Source organism: Elephas maximus, chromosome 25 (genome assembly GCF_024166365.1).
Source record: "Elephas maximus indicus isolate mEleMax1 chromosome 25, mEleMax1 primary haplotype, whole genome shotgun sequence".
Taxonomy (NCBI): domain Eukaryota; kingdom Metazoa; phylum Chordata; class Mammalia; order Proboscidea; family Elephantidae; genus Elephas; species Elephas maximus.
Window position 1 is genome coordinate 35,446,771 of NC_064843.1, and position 14,489 is coordinate 35,461,259.

Consider the following 14,489-nt stretch of genomic DNA (forward strand, 5'->3'; position numbering starts at 1 on the left):
CTCGGGAAAGGGAGGGCATGTGAATGCAGGGCTTTATGGATACAAACCTCCCACTGAAGGGTCCAATTATTCCTAGGGGCTGGCTACCTCAGGGGTACCAAGTTGGGGGATCCCATTCTCTGTCCAGCATATATCCTGGAGGCAGGGTGATTAGGCGGGGCCTTGTGGGTAGAGGTAGGTAGGTAGATGCTTCCTGCCCTTGAAGGTGTCTTCCCTGCTCTTTACATGGCCCTCCAGGCCTTGCATACTAAGGAAGCCCATGGTCTCTACTGAACTACCCGCCCTACAAGCTCTGAGAAATGAGTAACTCAGTAGGACTACTGGGTAGGACCTCCAATGGGCATGTAGCAGTGGGCTCTAGGGACTAAGAGTCACAGTGCCAGCCCAAAGCAGCTCTTCCCCACACTGTAGAGATGGGGATATACCAAGACCCAGGAAGGGCAGTCATCTTCCTGACTACACAAGCACATCTGCTACAGACCTGGCTCTGGTATTCTGGACAGTGAGGCGATTGTGGATTTAGGGATTGGAGGGCTGTGCTCCACCGAGGGCTCTTCCTAGGGAATGGGGACCTAGCCCCATCTACTGGACGCTCTTTTCATCTCTCCAGATTGAAGTCTTTTGTTTTGACCAAGGAGGGCCAGGGCCCAGGCCAGTTCCAAAGGGACTATTCTCACCCTAGGCCTGGACCTCTCAGAGGGTCTCAGTGCCCACCATAAGAGTGTGTGGCCCATTTCTTCACAGAGCCTCTTCCCATCACTCTCCCGCTGCTGCAGGCAGGCATATGGGGACTGTGATCCCTGTTGGGCAACTAAATCTCAGAAGGAGCAGAAATAGCGCTCTAAATCACACCAAGTGGCAATGGTCAAGCAGGTACTGGGCCCTTGGCTCAGCTGTGGGTCCAGATCTCCGGCTGCTTTGGAACTGGCCAAGCACAGTTTGAGAATGCTGAGGCCTAGAGTTACACTCCAGGGCTTTAGACTGCTGGCCTGCCAATGATGGCAGGCAACCAAGAGAGACAGGACACAACACAGACTTTCCTGGGGGCTTCCAAACCCAGGAGAGCCAAGCACTGTTCCAAACCCTGACTCTGCCCTTCACTAAAACCTGGAGCCAAAGCCATAGGGACGCTTCAGTGGGGGATATGGCAGAAATGTTGGTTTGAAACTGGAAATTTTTAATGAGGATTCCAGCAGGCCTGGACATTTTGAGGAATATGTAAAGCTGAAGGGAAAGACTCTAAGCCCTTTCTGACAATGGGACTAAGTGTTCTGTGTTGGGGAAGGCAGCCCAGAGGAAAGAATAAGCGGTTTTTAAAGAGCAGAAGGCTGGTCTGGGAGGCTTTTCAGAGGTGGTGACATTAGAGCAACAGCTTAATGACGAGAAGATATTTCCCAGGTGGAGAAAGCAGAAAAGTACATGCCAGACTGGGAACAAAAAATGTTTCTGGGGGCATGCCCACCCACGGCTCCATACCAACAAGACCAGCCTGCATAGCCACATCTGTATCACCCACTGCAACAGACAAGTGTGGGTACTTGTATCCAAAGAGTGACTCAAAAGCACCTGCTACAGCAGCTTATTCTCTCTGGGAATATGAACGCAAGAAAACTGACCAATTCATGGTGCAGCCTGAATGGGACAGATGGTGAAGTTAGGAGGACATGATGAGCTGCGTACACTGTGACTGGCCAGCTGTTAGAGACAGAATATGGTCCCTACTGAACTACCTGCCCCACAACCAACGTCTAGATAGGTCGCCCAGATAGATGCAGACAGACCACGTGTATCCTGACACAAACCTCCTACTGCTTGAGGTACCAAAAGCGCCTATGGATGTGAAGGACGAGAATGTTTTTGTGTGGCTGGGATGTAAGGTTTATGTGTGGGGCAGGAAAGAGACAGGAGAGGCCAGAGCAAGTAAGATCATGTACCCCACATTCAGGAGCTGGGGCTTTGTCCTGAAGATGAGGAGTCAGACAGTAAATGGTTCTCTGCAGGGAAAGGACATGTTTCAGAAATAACACTATGGTGGCTGGCAAGAAATGGGGCAGACGTGAAGCTGGAGATTGGGAGTCTGCTGCAGGGACAAAGTCCAAGTGGAAAACCACAGTGTTCTAAACCAGCACCGTGGCAGAGAAGGTAGAGGAGGAGGCAGATTCTAGAATCATTTCAGATCTGGGAAAAACCACACTTAATGAGTAGCTCAGGAAAGAGCTGACACCTCAACCTACTACTAGGCGACCAAGGGGGCCACCAATGCCTTCACAAGCACTTGGCACTTCAGCCAGCAAGGTACTCTCATGGTGTCTGGGACACCTGACCTTCCCCAACAGCCCTACTGGCCATTTTTATCCCCATGTTACCGGGGGAAACTAAGACCCAGAGGGATCAGTATTAGGCACCCCAGTCACTGTTACCTGACAGGGAGCGGTGAAGGAGTGAGAACAAAAAGGGGGTACTGTAGACTGGCTTTCTAGTTGGGCAGGAGGGCCAGGACACCCTCCTGAGAAAACACAAGCCATCCCATCTCAGAGCAGGTTGGGATCCAATCTCTTTATTGTCAGGGTCCCCTCCCTGTGGCCCCACCTTCTCCAAACCTATAGAAAAATCTCAAACCTGGAGTGTCCTGGGGAGGGGAGGCAGAGTGTGGGGAGATCTCTGTGCTCTGCCCTCTGGCCTGGGCAGTACAGATAAGGAAGGTGCATGGGAAAGGGGCAGCCTGACAGCTCCACCTGGAGAGGAAGTGGCACTGGCTGGGATGCGTAGTGGGAAGGAGGTGCCTGCTGTCAGCTCTCCTCTGGTACCCACTGAGGGGAGGCACCCAGGGATGGGTGCCCGGCTTGAGGCCTGGGATAGTGCACGCCCTTCTCCTGCCGGTGGCCATCGCTCCTGTCAGGCTGAGAAAGAGGGAGACAAAGAAAAGACTAAGGCTGAGAGGAAGGCACCCTCATGATTTGGTAACAGTAAGGAAGAAAGGGCAGACTGGTGTTTGCAGATGGAGATATGCCTGGGCTCTGGCTCTGGCCTCACAATTTTCTGGCCATGTAACCTTGGGAAAGTTTCTCCTCCTCTTTGAACCTCCATTTCCTCACCTGAGGCCCTGTACCTCACCTTGTGAAATGGCTTAACAAGGTATAACTTAGTCTCTTTAGTAATACCAACCACGCATCTCCAAAAGGCAAGACAATGGCAAGAGTGAGCTCTGAGGCTACACACCACTGGTTTAAATCTAGGCTCTACCAATTACCACCTTGAAATCTTGTGAGATATGTGTAGCTCCCTGCACCTTGTTATACTGACCCAATCGTAACCTTGCAGGGCTGAAGATTAAGTAGATACAGCTCTCGGCACACAGGACACTTCCTCCCCATGACAGGACCCAGCCCAAGCCCCTTAACTTGGCATGTAAGACCCTTCACAATTGGCCCTCTGATGATGAGCAGCTTCCTCTTTCCGCTCTGCAGAGCTGGGGCTGCAGCCACAAGAGGCTCTTGGCTGTTTCCCACACACCAAGCTTGTCACACCTCTGTGCCTCCGCTTATGCTGTCCCCTTGGTGCAGAATGCTTCTCCCTCAATCACAAGCAGACTCAGCCAGACAACGTTTCTTCCCCCACAACCCTCTCTGAGGCCCTGGCTGAGTCAGGCTCCCCCTGTGGTGCTCCCAGCCCCTGGGCTTCTTTCTACTGTCCTGCTCACACTGGGTGATGATAGTTTGTGTTTACCATCACTAGCCTGTGAGCTCCTCAAGGCTGGAGAAAGGTTCAGAGTGTCCTGAGATGGGCCCCTCAGGCTACCGAGCCCCAACCACAAAGCTGAGTGGCAGAATGGCTGGGAATGGAGAGGCCTTAAATCCTGGGCACAGGGCTACCCTACCAAGTCTGCTTCATGATGGTCTCTGCCCATCCCAGGGAAAGGCATGGTCACCTAGGACCAGCACTTCACTGCCTTCCCACCCCCTGCCCATCAGGACCCCCGTACCTGCTTACTGCAAGGCCCCATCCTCCGCATCTGTGTCCTGGCTGTGCTCCTGGCAGGGAGGAGGCAACAAAGGACCACACATCACTCACTGTAAGCTCTGAGTCCTGCTCTGGGCCATGTGCCCAGGACCCTGGGGCCCAGAGCATAATGGGGATGGGTGAGGCACAGCCAAGGGAACTGACTATAAAACCAGCTTAAACACGGCTGGCTTGGGATTCTGAGGGCCCAAAGGAGAGAGAAAGGACCAATTAAGGAAGTCAGGGCAGATTTCTGTGCAGAGGAAGACTTTCTTGGATTGGAGCAGTGGTGAGCTCCCCAACTTTGGGGTGGCTATGCCCTCGTTAAGGCTTTATAGACAGTACTATGCCTACAAAGGAAGATAGAAGTATCAACTAGATTCAAAGAAGGGGAGACGAGCTGGGCACGAGAAGGACCTCTTGAGTGTCATGGCCATAAATCCATCTGGCCTTGTGCTGAAAGCCAGCAGTGATGAAAAGGAGAAAGCCCAGACTCAGTGAAGAAGTCTGGGCTCAAATCCTGTCTCAGGGTTTATTAGCTACGAGGCTCAGTTTCCTCACAGAGTAACATGTTGTAAGAGAAATACTTTGCATAGCACAGGGCAGCTGTTAAGGCTAAATGAAGTACGAAGGTGGAGGAGGACAGGGTCTGGTGCTCAGTGAGTGTTCATTAAATAAATGAATAGTAGTACACAGCTGATATAGACTCAGAATCTGGCCTGCCCTCCCACTCAACATGAGCTCCTTGTCAAATGATGTCCCAGCTTCAGCCTGAATAATGCCAGGATTAGACAGGGAGCTCACTCCCTTATGGGACACTCTGTTTCATGCTCAGGCAGCAATGGCTTTTAGAAGTCCTTCTGTAGACTTGATACCCACCTCCCTGTGGCTTCCCCAGGCAATCCTAGTCCTGTTCTCTGGAGCTCTGCAGCCCATGTCTGCTCCCTCAAGCCCCTGACTCTTCTCTAAACCACGTTAACAGTGGAGTCCAGAATGGGCCTTGGGCTTGGGCTGAGAGGTCTGCCTGGTTGTGAGTGGGACTTCCAACTGGCAGTTGAAACAGGGAACTACTCCCTCCTTATTTCCTCCCTCTTCCCTACAGGACTAGAAGCCCTGGGAAAAAGGAAGAAGGGAGCCCTCAGGGAGGCCAGCCAGCTCAGAGGTTCCCCCTTCCCCTGTGGCCCTCCTGCCCCAAGGAATGGTAAGCCCCGTCCCAGCCCTCTCCAGCCATGCCCAGGGCCAGGCCCTCACCAGCTCTTCCTCGCTGTGTGTCAGCAGCCCTTCCTCATCGCCATCATCTCGAGCCTGTGCTTCTCCCTGAGGCGTGTCTGCCTCAGAAGCCGTGTCCTCTTGGGGGGCCAGTGGCCGGCTATTACCGCCGCCGCTGCCGCTACCACTGCCGCTGCCGCCGCCACTACCGCTGCCGCTGCCACTGTCACCCTTCTTCTTGCCATCTTGAGAAGGGGTGGGAGGAAATAAAACTCAGCCTAAGGCAACTGCCCAAGGCACCTTAGAGGAAGATGGCCTTAGCACAATGGATCCGGATGGGCCCAGGTCTGCAGACTTCCAGGGACTGGAGGCCACCCCAGCCCCTCTTCCCTCCATGCACTGTCTCCCCCCACCCCCCGCCCTCTGTCCTGTGCTCCTGGTCACTGAGCTGGGTGAGGACCCTCGGGGGCTGACCTGGGTTGGCCTTTTGCTCCTCAGCGATCTGCTCCAAGCGGCCCAGCAGGGCGTCAATGTTAGACTTGATCTGTGTCAGCTCTGTCTTGATGGTTTGCAGCTCACTGCTCTTTACTGGGAATAGAAGAAGGACAGAGCTGTCGTAGGGGGTGTGGGAGTTTGCAACTAACACAAGACTCCACACCTATTTTGTCAACTAGGAAAGCTGGCAGGCCAATGCCAGGAACCATCCCTGTCCACTATTCTTTTACTGGACAGAGAAAAGCCGAAGCCTAGGGCTTCCTTCCCCGTGACTCCCTGGAGGCCATCCCTACAGTGACCAACCCACACCACGGAACCTGGACATCTTTTCCCCAGACCTCTCAACTCTAAAGGAGACCGGGGATGGACGAAAACGCACGTGTGTGGTGTGCACATCTGTGTGCACCTAAGTGTGTGTGTCTTTGCTTGTATTATATAGGGCACTGTCTGTCTTTCATAAGTTTATGAATGTGGGTCTTTCGCAATGAGATCTCTGGATGCCTACATGGTGCGCCCACTGCCCGCAGCATGTGTACAGCAGAATGAACATGGAGTAGTGGGCTTGTCCTTGTCCTTACTGGAGAGAAGACAACACCATCTCACAGCACAAACTCTCCATGCCCAACCCAAGCCCCTCCCCCTCAAACATCAGATTTTTCCTCTTAGAAATGCATAAGAATACTCACCTGGTTGTGACAGAGCTGCAGAACTGTGGGAGATTTGTTCCCTTTATCTATTTTCCAATGTAAAAAAATGTGATTCTATTATCTTGCTAATGACAAAAATAAAAATTATCTAGGAAGAAGACAGGCACTCACACTTGATCTTGGCTGAGCCGGTGGTGATGGCAGCGGACCGGGCAAAGAGCTTGACAGGTATGGTGGTTTTGACACGCCGGACCAAGGGGACCGTGACCCGGGGTCGCTTCACGGGGACCGCCCTGGGCACTGGCACCGGCGACAAGCGACCCCGATAGTCGAAGAGCCTGTGAGGGCAAATGGGCCAGAGGCTGCAGCATGGCCTGTGGCCGCCAGGGGGCACTACGGCTCTAGCCCAACCTGTGCATGGCTGGTGCAGTGATGGGCGTCCAGCTCTCACACTTCTGCCTGCTCCCAACAAGCCCTGGGGTGAAGAGGATGGGCTTCCGGACCCTGAGGGCTGCTGGGGTCTTCACTACATCCACCTCTCCTACTCGCCAGGACAGGTAACAGCAGGTGAGGTGGCAGATGGTAGTGGTTATTGCCCCATTTGAGAGGTACAAGCTGAGACAAGCCCCCAAGAAGGAACCTTCCCTAGATCACTCTGACATGCAGGCCTGCTCTATTATATGACCCTGCTTCTGCTCACCAACTGCCACCCCAACCTCTGGTCAGAGTTTGCACATCTCTCCAAAGCAGCATGAATCCCCAGTTGTGAACAGAAAGGTGTGGGAGTGGGGGCCTGTCCCCGAGCCTGCCCGAGCCTCAGTTTTCCCATCTGCCTAATGACGGTGGCTACCCCAGATCCTTGTCTTTCCCTCCACCGAGTCTGCTGTGACAGTACAGCATGAGGAAACTTTGTTAAAAACACACTTTAGAAGGTGAGAAAGGTAAAAGGTGAGGGTCTCAGAGAGCCAGAGGTACTGAGACCTTCAACTTTGGGACTCATGACCTCCGTGACACACAGCTGGAGTCCGGGCTCCTTTCCTTATTCTGGTGATCCTTGATCACTCCACCCTTCTGACTCCAGAGAAAGAGGCCAGGAAGCCCCAGGGGGATCAAGCTTGTGCAGGCAAACCATTGCCCAGGGCTCCCAGGCTGTATGCTGTACCCAGTGCCAGCACCCAGGCCTCTCCAGGAGAGCTCCACTTCCTGCTGAGGCGGAAACTCGGTATGCTGAGAAGAGACTCTCTACCACATCTGCTGCTACCACATTTTTGCAGAGAACAGCAGCCTCAGGGAGGACCTTGGGGCTACTTTCCTGGTGATAGCCAGGAGACCTGCCTCACTGGTCAATTTGATACCCATTTCTTGACACTCCTTTGTCCAGGAAACCCCTGGCCTTGGGTGGTGATAGCTGGAGACAGAGAGTCTCTGGGAATGGACTCAGTCCTGAACCCTGCATTTCTGCCCCCAAGGGGAGGGGGCGGCTCTGGCCTTGGTCAGAATCACTGAACCACACAATCCCAGAGCTGGAGGACCCCTGAGAGATCACCTGGTGCAAGCCCATTTCACAGACTGGGAAGGGGATCTGCCCAAAATCACATAATCCGTTCAGTGGCAGAGCTGGGATTCGCAACTAGGTCTTCTGACTGCAAGGCTAGGGCACTTTCCACTATACCACACTGTCTCCTGAAACCATGCACAGATGAGAAAACCGAGACTCAGGGAGGTTCTGTTCATCCTGGGCAGTCTGGTGTGGGCTGAGCTGGAGGAAGGGAAGCAGGGAGAAAACATTTGGGCTAGTCCTCATCATGATCTCTACTTAATCTGGCTGATGCTGTTCACTCGAGTGGGAGCCCACAGCCTCAAGACTAGGGTCTGGACAGGCTTGGGGGTAAAGGCTGGGCCACAGCCTACCAGGGACTAGTTCAGACTCCAAATGGCTGCCGGCCTAAATGGCTGCTGGCCTCTTGGCTATAAATATTAAGGCCAAGAGGCTCAGACTAAGCTTTTGGGTTCCCTTCCACTAGTCTGGCCGCCTCAGAGAGGTAAGGAGGCTGAAAAGCAGGAGAGCGAGGGTGCGCTCTCCCTGCAACCAGCCCTGTGCCGTTTTGCATTCCAACTGGCTACGTTCACACGTCTCTTAGCTGTTTAGTCCCCACAAGTCTCACCCAAGGACTAGGAGGAGGAAGGGTAGTCAGAGAGTGGTGTGGGGTGGGGTGGGGTGGGGTGGGGTGGGGTGGGGTGGGGTGGGGTGGGGTGTGTGTGGTGTGGGGTGTGGTGGGGTGTGGTGGTGTGTGGTGTGTGGGGTGGGGTGGGGTGGGGTGTGTGGTGTGGTGTGGTGTGTGGTGTGTGGTGTGTGGTGTGGTGTGGTGTGGTGTGTGGTGTGGTGTGGTATGTGTGGTGTGGTGGTGGAAGCTCTGGCCTGGGCATCAGCAGACCTCCCAGCTCTGCCACTGATTTGCTGAGCAACCTTGGGCAAATGCCCATCCACACCTCTGGGATCCAGTTCCCATTTGGAGGACTGAATGGGCTGTACCGGCAATCTCTCAGGACCCTTCCAGCTTGGTTTTTTCATGCCTGGGCACGCCCCTCCCCTGCTCACCTGTCGTAGAAGTCGTCCCGGTAGTAATCATAGTCAAAGCTGTAGCCACTGGGGAAACAAAGGGGAGAGGGCCGGGGCTTAGAAATGGCCACTCAGCCCACTCTCCACAGGCCCTCATCTCTGAACTCCTCCCGACAAGATCCAGGCTCAGCACGCTGTCACCACCTGAATTCACTCCCTCTGTGGAAAGAGGGACCAATCCCACCCAGACAGACAGAGTGCCCCACCTGTATATGGCAGATGCTGCTCTCTTTAGCCCCTTGGGTCTGTTGGGCTTGGGCTCTCCAGCCATGTTGATGTCTGTGTTGAAGGAAGAGGCAGAGTCAGAATGCTGGCATGAGAGCAGCATCCCAAATACATATCACCTCCAGGCACATGTATAACAATTTACATGCTTACATGTACACATGGGCTTTACTCGCACCATATACACTAATACACACTGAAACGACAAACAAAGGTCTTCATACATTTAGTCTTCAAGCAGTAGACTTGTCATCATATGGATGTGCCTATTTACATAGTCATATACATTCAGATGGAAACCCTGGTGGTGTAATGGTCAAGGGCTATGACTGCTCACCAAAAGGTTGGCAGTTCGAATCCACCAGGCTATCCTTAGAAAACTCTACGGGGCAGTTCTACTCTGTCCTATAGGATCACTATGAGTCAGAATCATGCGACCATGAGTACACATTCAGATACACATATGCATGCTCATGAGCAGATCACACATACACACCATGCACATCACGTGTATATATATTCCTACGCAGTCACATGTATCAAGCACACGGAATACATATACGGACATACCTTCACACACACACACTCACATATCCACATAAAGTAGCAAAGTCACACACATAGGCAACATATCACTGTTAAGCACACTCAGACTTGGCTCCAACATCATATGTGTAACTGCCCATATGCAAATGAATGAAGGTACATTCATACGGTGTTCTACCAAACATCTTTATGCCCAGAATGGTGCTTAGTGCATGGCAGGAGCTCAATAAGTATTTGGTAAGTAAATATATACACATCTGCTTACACACTCAAATTCTGACACACACACTACACACATACATACGAAGGTATATGCCCACATATTCACATGTGCTCACATTCTCATACCACATATACATGAATACATATTAGATATCCCTTCTCAAACATACATACATACATACACAAAAGTAGGTGCACATACACAAACACTGTACACACTCAAGGGCAGACCTCGAGAATGGTCACAGACATGTACCTAACAAGGGCACCTGCTTTGTCCTTGTGCTCCCAGTCCTGCCTACTGGCTCTCAGAAAGGGTTCTAACCAAAATCACCTGTAGTCCACTGTGGCTATGCTAGTCCACTCTGTTCCCTTTCTCCGCATTTTAACCAGAACCATAAGGCTCGTCATTAAGGGGCACTGGGAGAGAAGGGGGAGCCCCAGTGGCTGCTCACTAAAAGGTTAGCAGTTCGAATTCACCAGCTGCTCCTTGGAAACCCTATGGGGTAGTTCTACTCTGTCCTATAGGGTTGCTATGAGTCGGAAATGACTTGATGGCACTCGGTTTGGTTTGGGTTTTGGGGAGAGAAGCGCAGGACAAAAGCGTTTTCCAGGGGCTTCTAAAATTCTCCCCTACAGGTATCAATTTTTTAACTAATTTGTAACTTAAAATTACTTAAGTTATAAAATCTCAGCAGTGGTACTGGTGGAGGGAAATGGAAAAGGAGACTAAGAGGGGAGCTTGAGAATGAAGGACAATAGCAATTCTAGGAGCAGGGCTGTAGAGACAGACTTAACTTACCCAGTGTCTGCCCGGCCAGGACTCGCCCATTCTCTCCCAGCACAGCTGCCCGGGCATGGCGCTCATTGGCGTACTGGACGAAGGCATAACCCTTGTGCACGGAGCAGCCAGCCACACGGCCATACTTGGAGAAGATGGTCTCCACATCTGACTTCTTCACCACAGCTGTGTTCAGGTTTCCAATAAACACCCGAGAGTTGATGGATTTGGGGTCATTCTTGTTGGTTACGTTGCTTGTCTGAATCTTCAAGGACATGGTGGCCACCTGTACAGAGAGAGTCACTGTGAGGCTGGATCCTCAGGCTGGGCTCAAGGGCTGTCCATGGCTCGTATTCTGGCTAAACTCAATCACTTCTTCCCTTCCTACATATAACCCTACAGCACCTAGGCTCCTTGCTTTTGCTCACCTTGTTGCTGTGTAACAAGAGTTGCCACTTGCTGGCTGCTGATCTCAGGCTCCTTACTTTACGTACGTTTCCTCATTTGGTACTCACACGGTAAACAGCCACCGTATCTTACAAGCACGGAAACTCACCTCCAAAAAGGTCATGATGCTAGTGAGTGGCAGGGCTGGGATTTGAACCCTGGTCTATTTAACTCCAATTCTTTTAAACCCACCCCTTCTTTAACACTCATCTCAAATGTCACCCCATTCAGGATCTAAAGATTTTGAACATTTTCCACAGCTTCATTTATTCTGCTCCATCAATCTAGAACCACGGCAAAGTTCACATGGCAATTGCAATTAGTGTTCGCTCCGTAACAATACTAGATTATGAAAGCTGCTCAGCCTGATCCAAACATGGACCTAACTATGACTGACTTTACAGAAACCACCCATTTTGAAAAAGTGTGCTAAGCTTCACTGAGCACTCACTGTGAGCCAAGAATGGCATACAACATTGAATAACCTCAGGACTCCATGAAATGAGTATTATTAATATCCACACTTCACTGGAAACTGAGACCCTGACAAGTTCACTAACTTGTCAGTAATGCGCATCCAAACCCAGGTCGGTTTGTCCCTAAAGCCGCTTTCTTTCAACTTTATCACTCTGCTTCCCAGGGCAATTTAAACACTACAGTAAGTCAGCATATTGGTCTGAGGATTATTTTTAATAAATTAACTTCTTAAGAGTTACCATTTTTATATCACACAAGTTTTATGGTTTGGCTTTGAGACCATACTGTATCTATTATTTGCTCTCTATGCCCTGACAATGTCTTTTACCTCAAAGGGCTTTACAAATCTCTACCACCACCTTCCTTGGACAGCTTGCACTTGGGCATAGGCTCCAGGGGAAGAGCAGTGTCAATCTCAGCAGGAAAGACCTCAAGTTAGCCTTGGCATTTACACATCCTGACCCAGTCTTCTGCTCACTGGCATGAGTTAGTGCAATTCCCTTTTAGAATACTCCCTCCTCAGTGAACCAACCCTAGGACCATTTCAAAGTTGTTGGTGGGTCAGTGGTAGAATTCTTGCCTTCTATGCAGGAAGCCCAGGTTTGATTTCCAGTCAATACATCTCACGCATAGCCACCATTCATCTGCCGCTGGGGACTTGTGTGTTGCTCTGATGCTGAACAGGTTCAGCAAAGCTCCTAGACTAAGAAAGGCCTGGTGATCTACTTCTGAAAATCTGCCAATGAAAATCCTACGGAGCACAACAGTCCAATCTGCAACTGATCATGGGGATGGCACAGGACCGGGCCCCCTTTTAGTCCACTGTGCATGGGGTTGCCATGCTGACTTGAGTTGGGAGCTGACCTGATGGCAGCTAACAACAACAAAGCCATTTCAGATGCTATAAGCAGCATTTATAAAAACTCTCATCAGTCTAGGCTGACTGTAAACACCAGGCTATTAACCTAATATTTCTGGGCAGTGGGGGCTTCCTTCAATAAAGTAGAGAAGAGTGAACATAAATGGGGGAAATCTATACCTGTTGTTTCTTTTCTCCTAAATTCTCTTAGCCTGGGAGATAGTACCTTCTGACCAGCAGATGGCACTGTTTGCAACGAAACCACAAGCTAGATCTGAGAATGTGACTGGGGAAGAAAATTGCTCTTAGAGCTCAGCTTGCAGTAAACTCAATGGATATACTGGGGTCAGTTGCTGAGAGGGTGCCATCACTGCTACTGAGGGCAAAATGAGCTCCCTTGTTGTCGTCAGGTGCCATCGAGTTGGTTGCAACTCATAGCAACCCTATGTACAACAGAACGAAACACTGCCCAGTCCTGTGACATCCTCACAATCATCGTTATGCTTGAGCCCATCGTTGCAGTCACTGTGTCAGTACATCTTCTTGAGGGTCTTCCTCTTTTGCGCTGATCCCCCACTTTACTAAGTATGATGTCCTTCTCCAGGGACTGGTCCTTCCTGATAACATGTCCAAAGTACATGAGACGAACTCCTTGTTCATAAGAGTTCTGGCCGTACTTCTTTCAAGACAGATTTGTTCATTCTTCTGGCAGTTCAAGGTATATTCAATATTCTTCATCAACACCATAATTCAGAGGCACCAATTCTTCTGCCTTCCTTATTCATTGTCCAGTTTTCACAGGCATATGAGGCAACTGAAAGCACCATGGCTGAGATCAGGTGCACCTTAGTCTTTAAAGTGACATCCTTGCTTTTGAACACTTTAAAGAGGTCTTTTGCAGCAGATTTGCCCAATGCAATGTGTCATTTGATTTCTTGACTGCTGCTTCCATGCGCATTGATTGTGGATCCAAGTAAAATTAAACCCTTGACAGCTTCAGTCTTTTGTTTATCTATCAAGATGTTGCTTAGTGGTCCAGCTGTGAGAATTTTTGTTTTATGTTAAGGTGTAATCCATACCGAAAGCTGTAGTCTTTGTTCGTCATCAGTAAGTGCTTCAAGTCAAGGTTGTGTCATCTTCCAAAACTGATTCCCCGTTCTCTTTCATAGAGTTCAGCTTCTTGGCTCACTTGCTTACTACACAGATTTTAAGTATGGTAAAAGGATACAACCCCGACGCACATATTTCCTGACCTTAAACCACGCAGTATCACCTTGTTCTGTTCCAGTGACTGCCTCTAGGTCTACGTACAGGTTCCTCAGGAGCACGATTAAGTGTTCTGGAATTCCCACTCTTCAAAATGTTACTTATATAAGGAGGGGCCAAGATGGCGGACTAGGTAGACGCTACCTCGGATCCCTCTTGCAACAAAGACTTGGAAAAACAAGTGCATCGATCACATACATAACAATCTACAAACCCTGAACAACAAACACAGATTTAGAGACGGAGAACGAACAAATACGGGGAAGCAGCGACTGTTTTCAGAGCCTGGAGCCAGCGTCCCAGTCAGGTAACCTTGGCGCCGGGCTTAGGTCTGGGCCCAGGGGAGCTGAACACAAAATCTTGTGACGGTGCAAACAAGGGGCGCAGCCCTACTCCCCTGAACTGACCCCGGGGAGGGGGCCCAGCAGGTCCGCGCGGGCGGCGTGGCGAAGCGGCTGGTGGGAGAAGTCCCCGGGAGGCAGTGACTGGTTTTGGAGCCGCAAGTTCAGCGTCCCAGCCGGGGAACCCTGGCGCCGGGCTTTTGACTGGGCGCTATCAAGGTGCAAGCACGGGGCGCAGCCCTACTCCCCTGAACTAACCATGGGAAGAGGTCCAGCCGGTCCACGGGGGCGGCACGGCGACACGGCTGGCGGGACGACAAGTCCCTGGGAGGCAGCGACTGATTTTGGAGCCGGG

At 51.2% G+C, this 14,489-nt stretch overlaps 1 protein-coding gene across 8 annotated transcripts in view; it reads right to left on the reverse strand.

Annotated features, from left to right (window-relative positions):
- RALY (RALY heterogeneous nuclear ribonucleoprotein) overlaps nt 1-14,489 on the reverse strand; it is a 136,607-nt gene that overhangs the window by 20,401 nt on the left and 101,717 nt on the right. For 5 of the 8 annotated variants that reach the window (XR_007515380.1, XR_007515378.1, XR_007515379.1 and 2 more), the window contains exons 3-9: nt 10,766-11,030; nt 9,177-9,249; nt 8,950-8,997; nt 6,522-6,688; nt 5,683-5,796; nt 5,251-5,453; nt 3,983-4,031 (exon numbers count right to left, since the gene is read on the reverse strand). Coding sequence is in view for 5 of the 8 variants with exons in the window: in XM_049868996.1 (XP_049724953.1) it covers nt 3,987-4,031; nt 5,251-5,453; nt 5,683-5,796; nt 6,522-6,688; nt 8,950-8,997; nt 9,177-9,249; nt 10,766-11,021 (906 nt within the window). In the remaining 3 variants the exon portion in view is untranslated. Of the gene's footprint in view, nt 1-2,531; nt 2,901-3,982; nt 4,032-5,250; nt 5,454-5,682; nt 5,797-6,521; nt 6,689-8,949; nt 8,998-9,176; nt 9,250-10,765; nt 11,031-14,489 lie in introns of those variants that run through there. The other 3 variants (XM_049868995.1, XM_049868997.1, XM_049868999.1) reach the window with 2 other exon arrangements.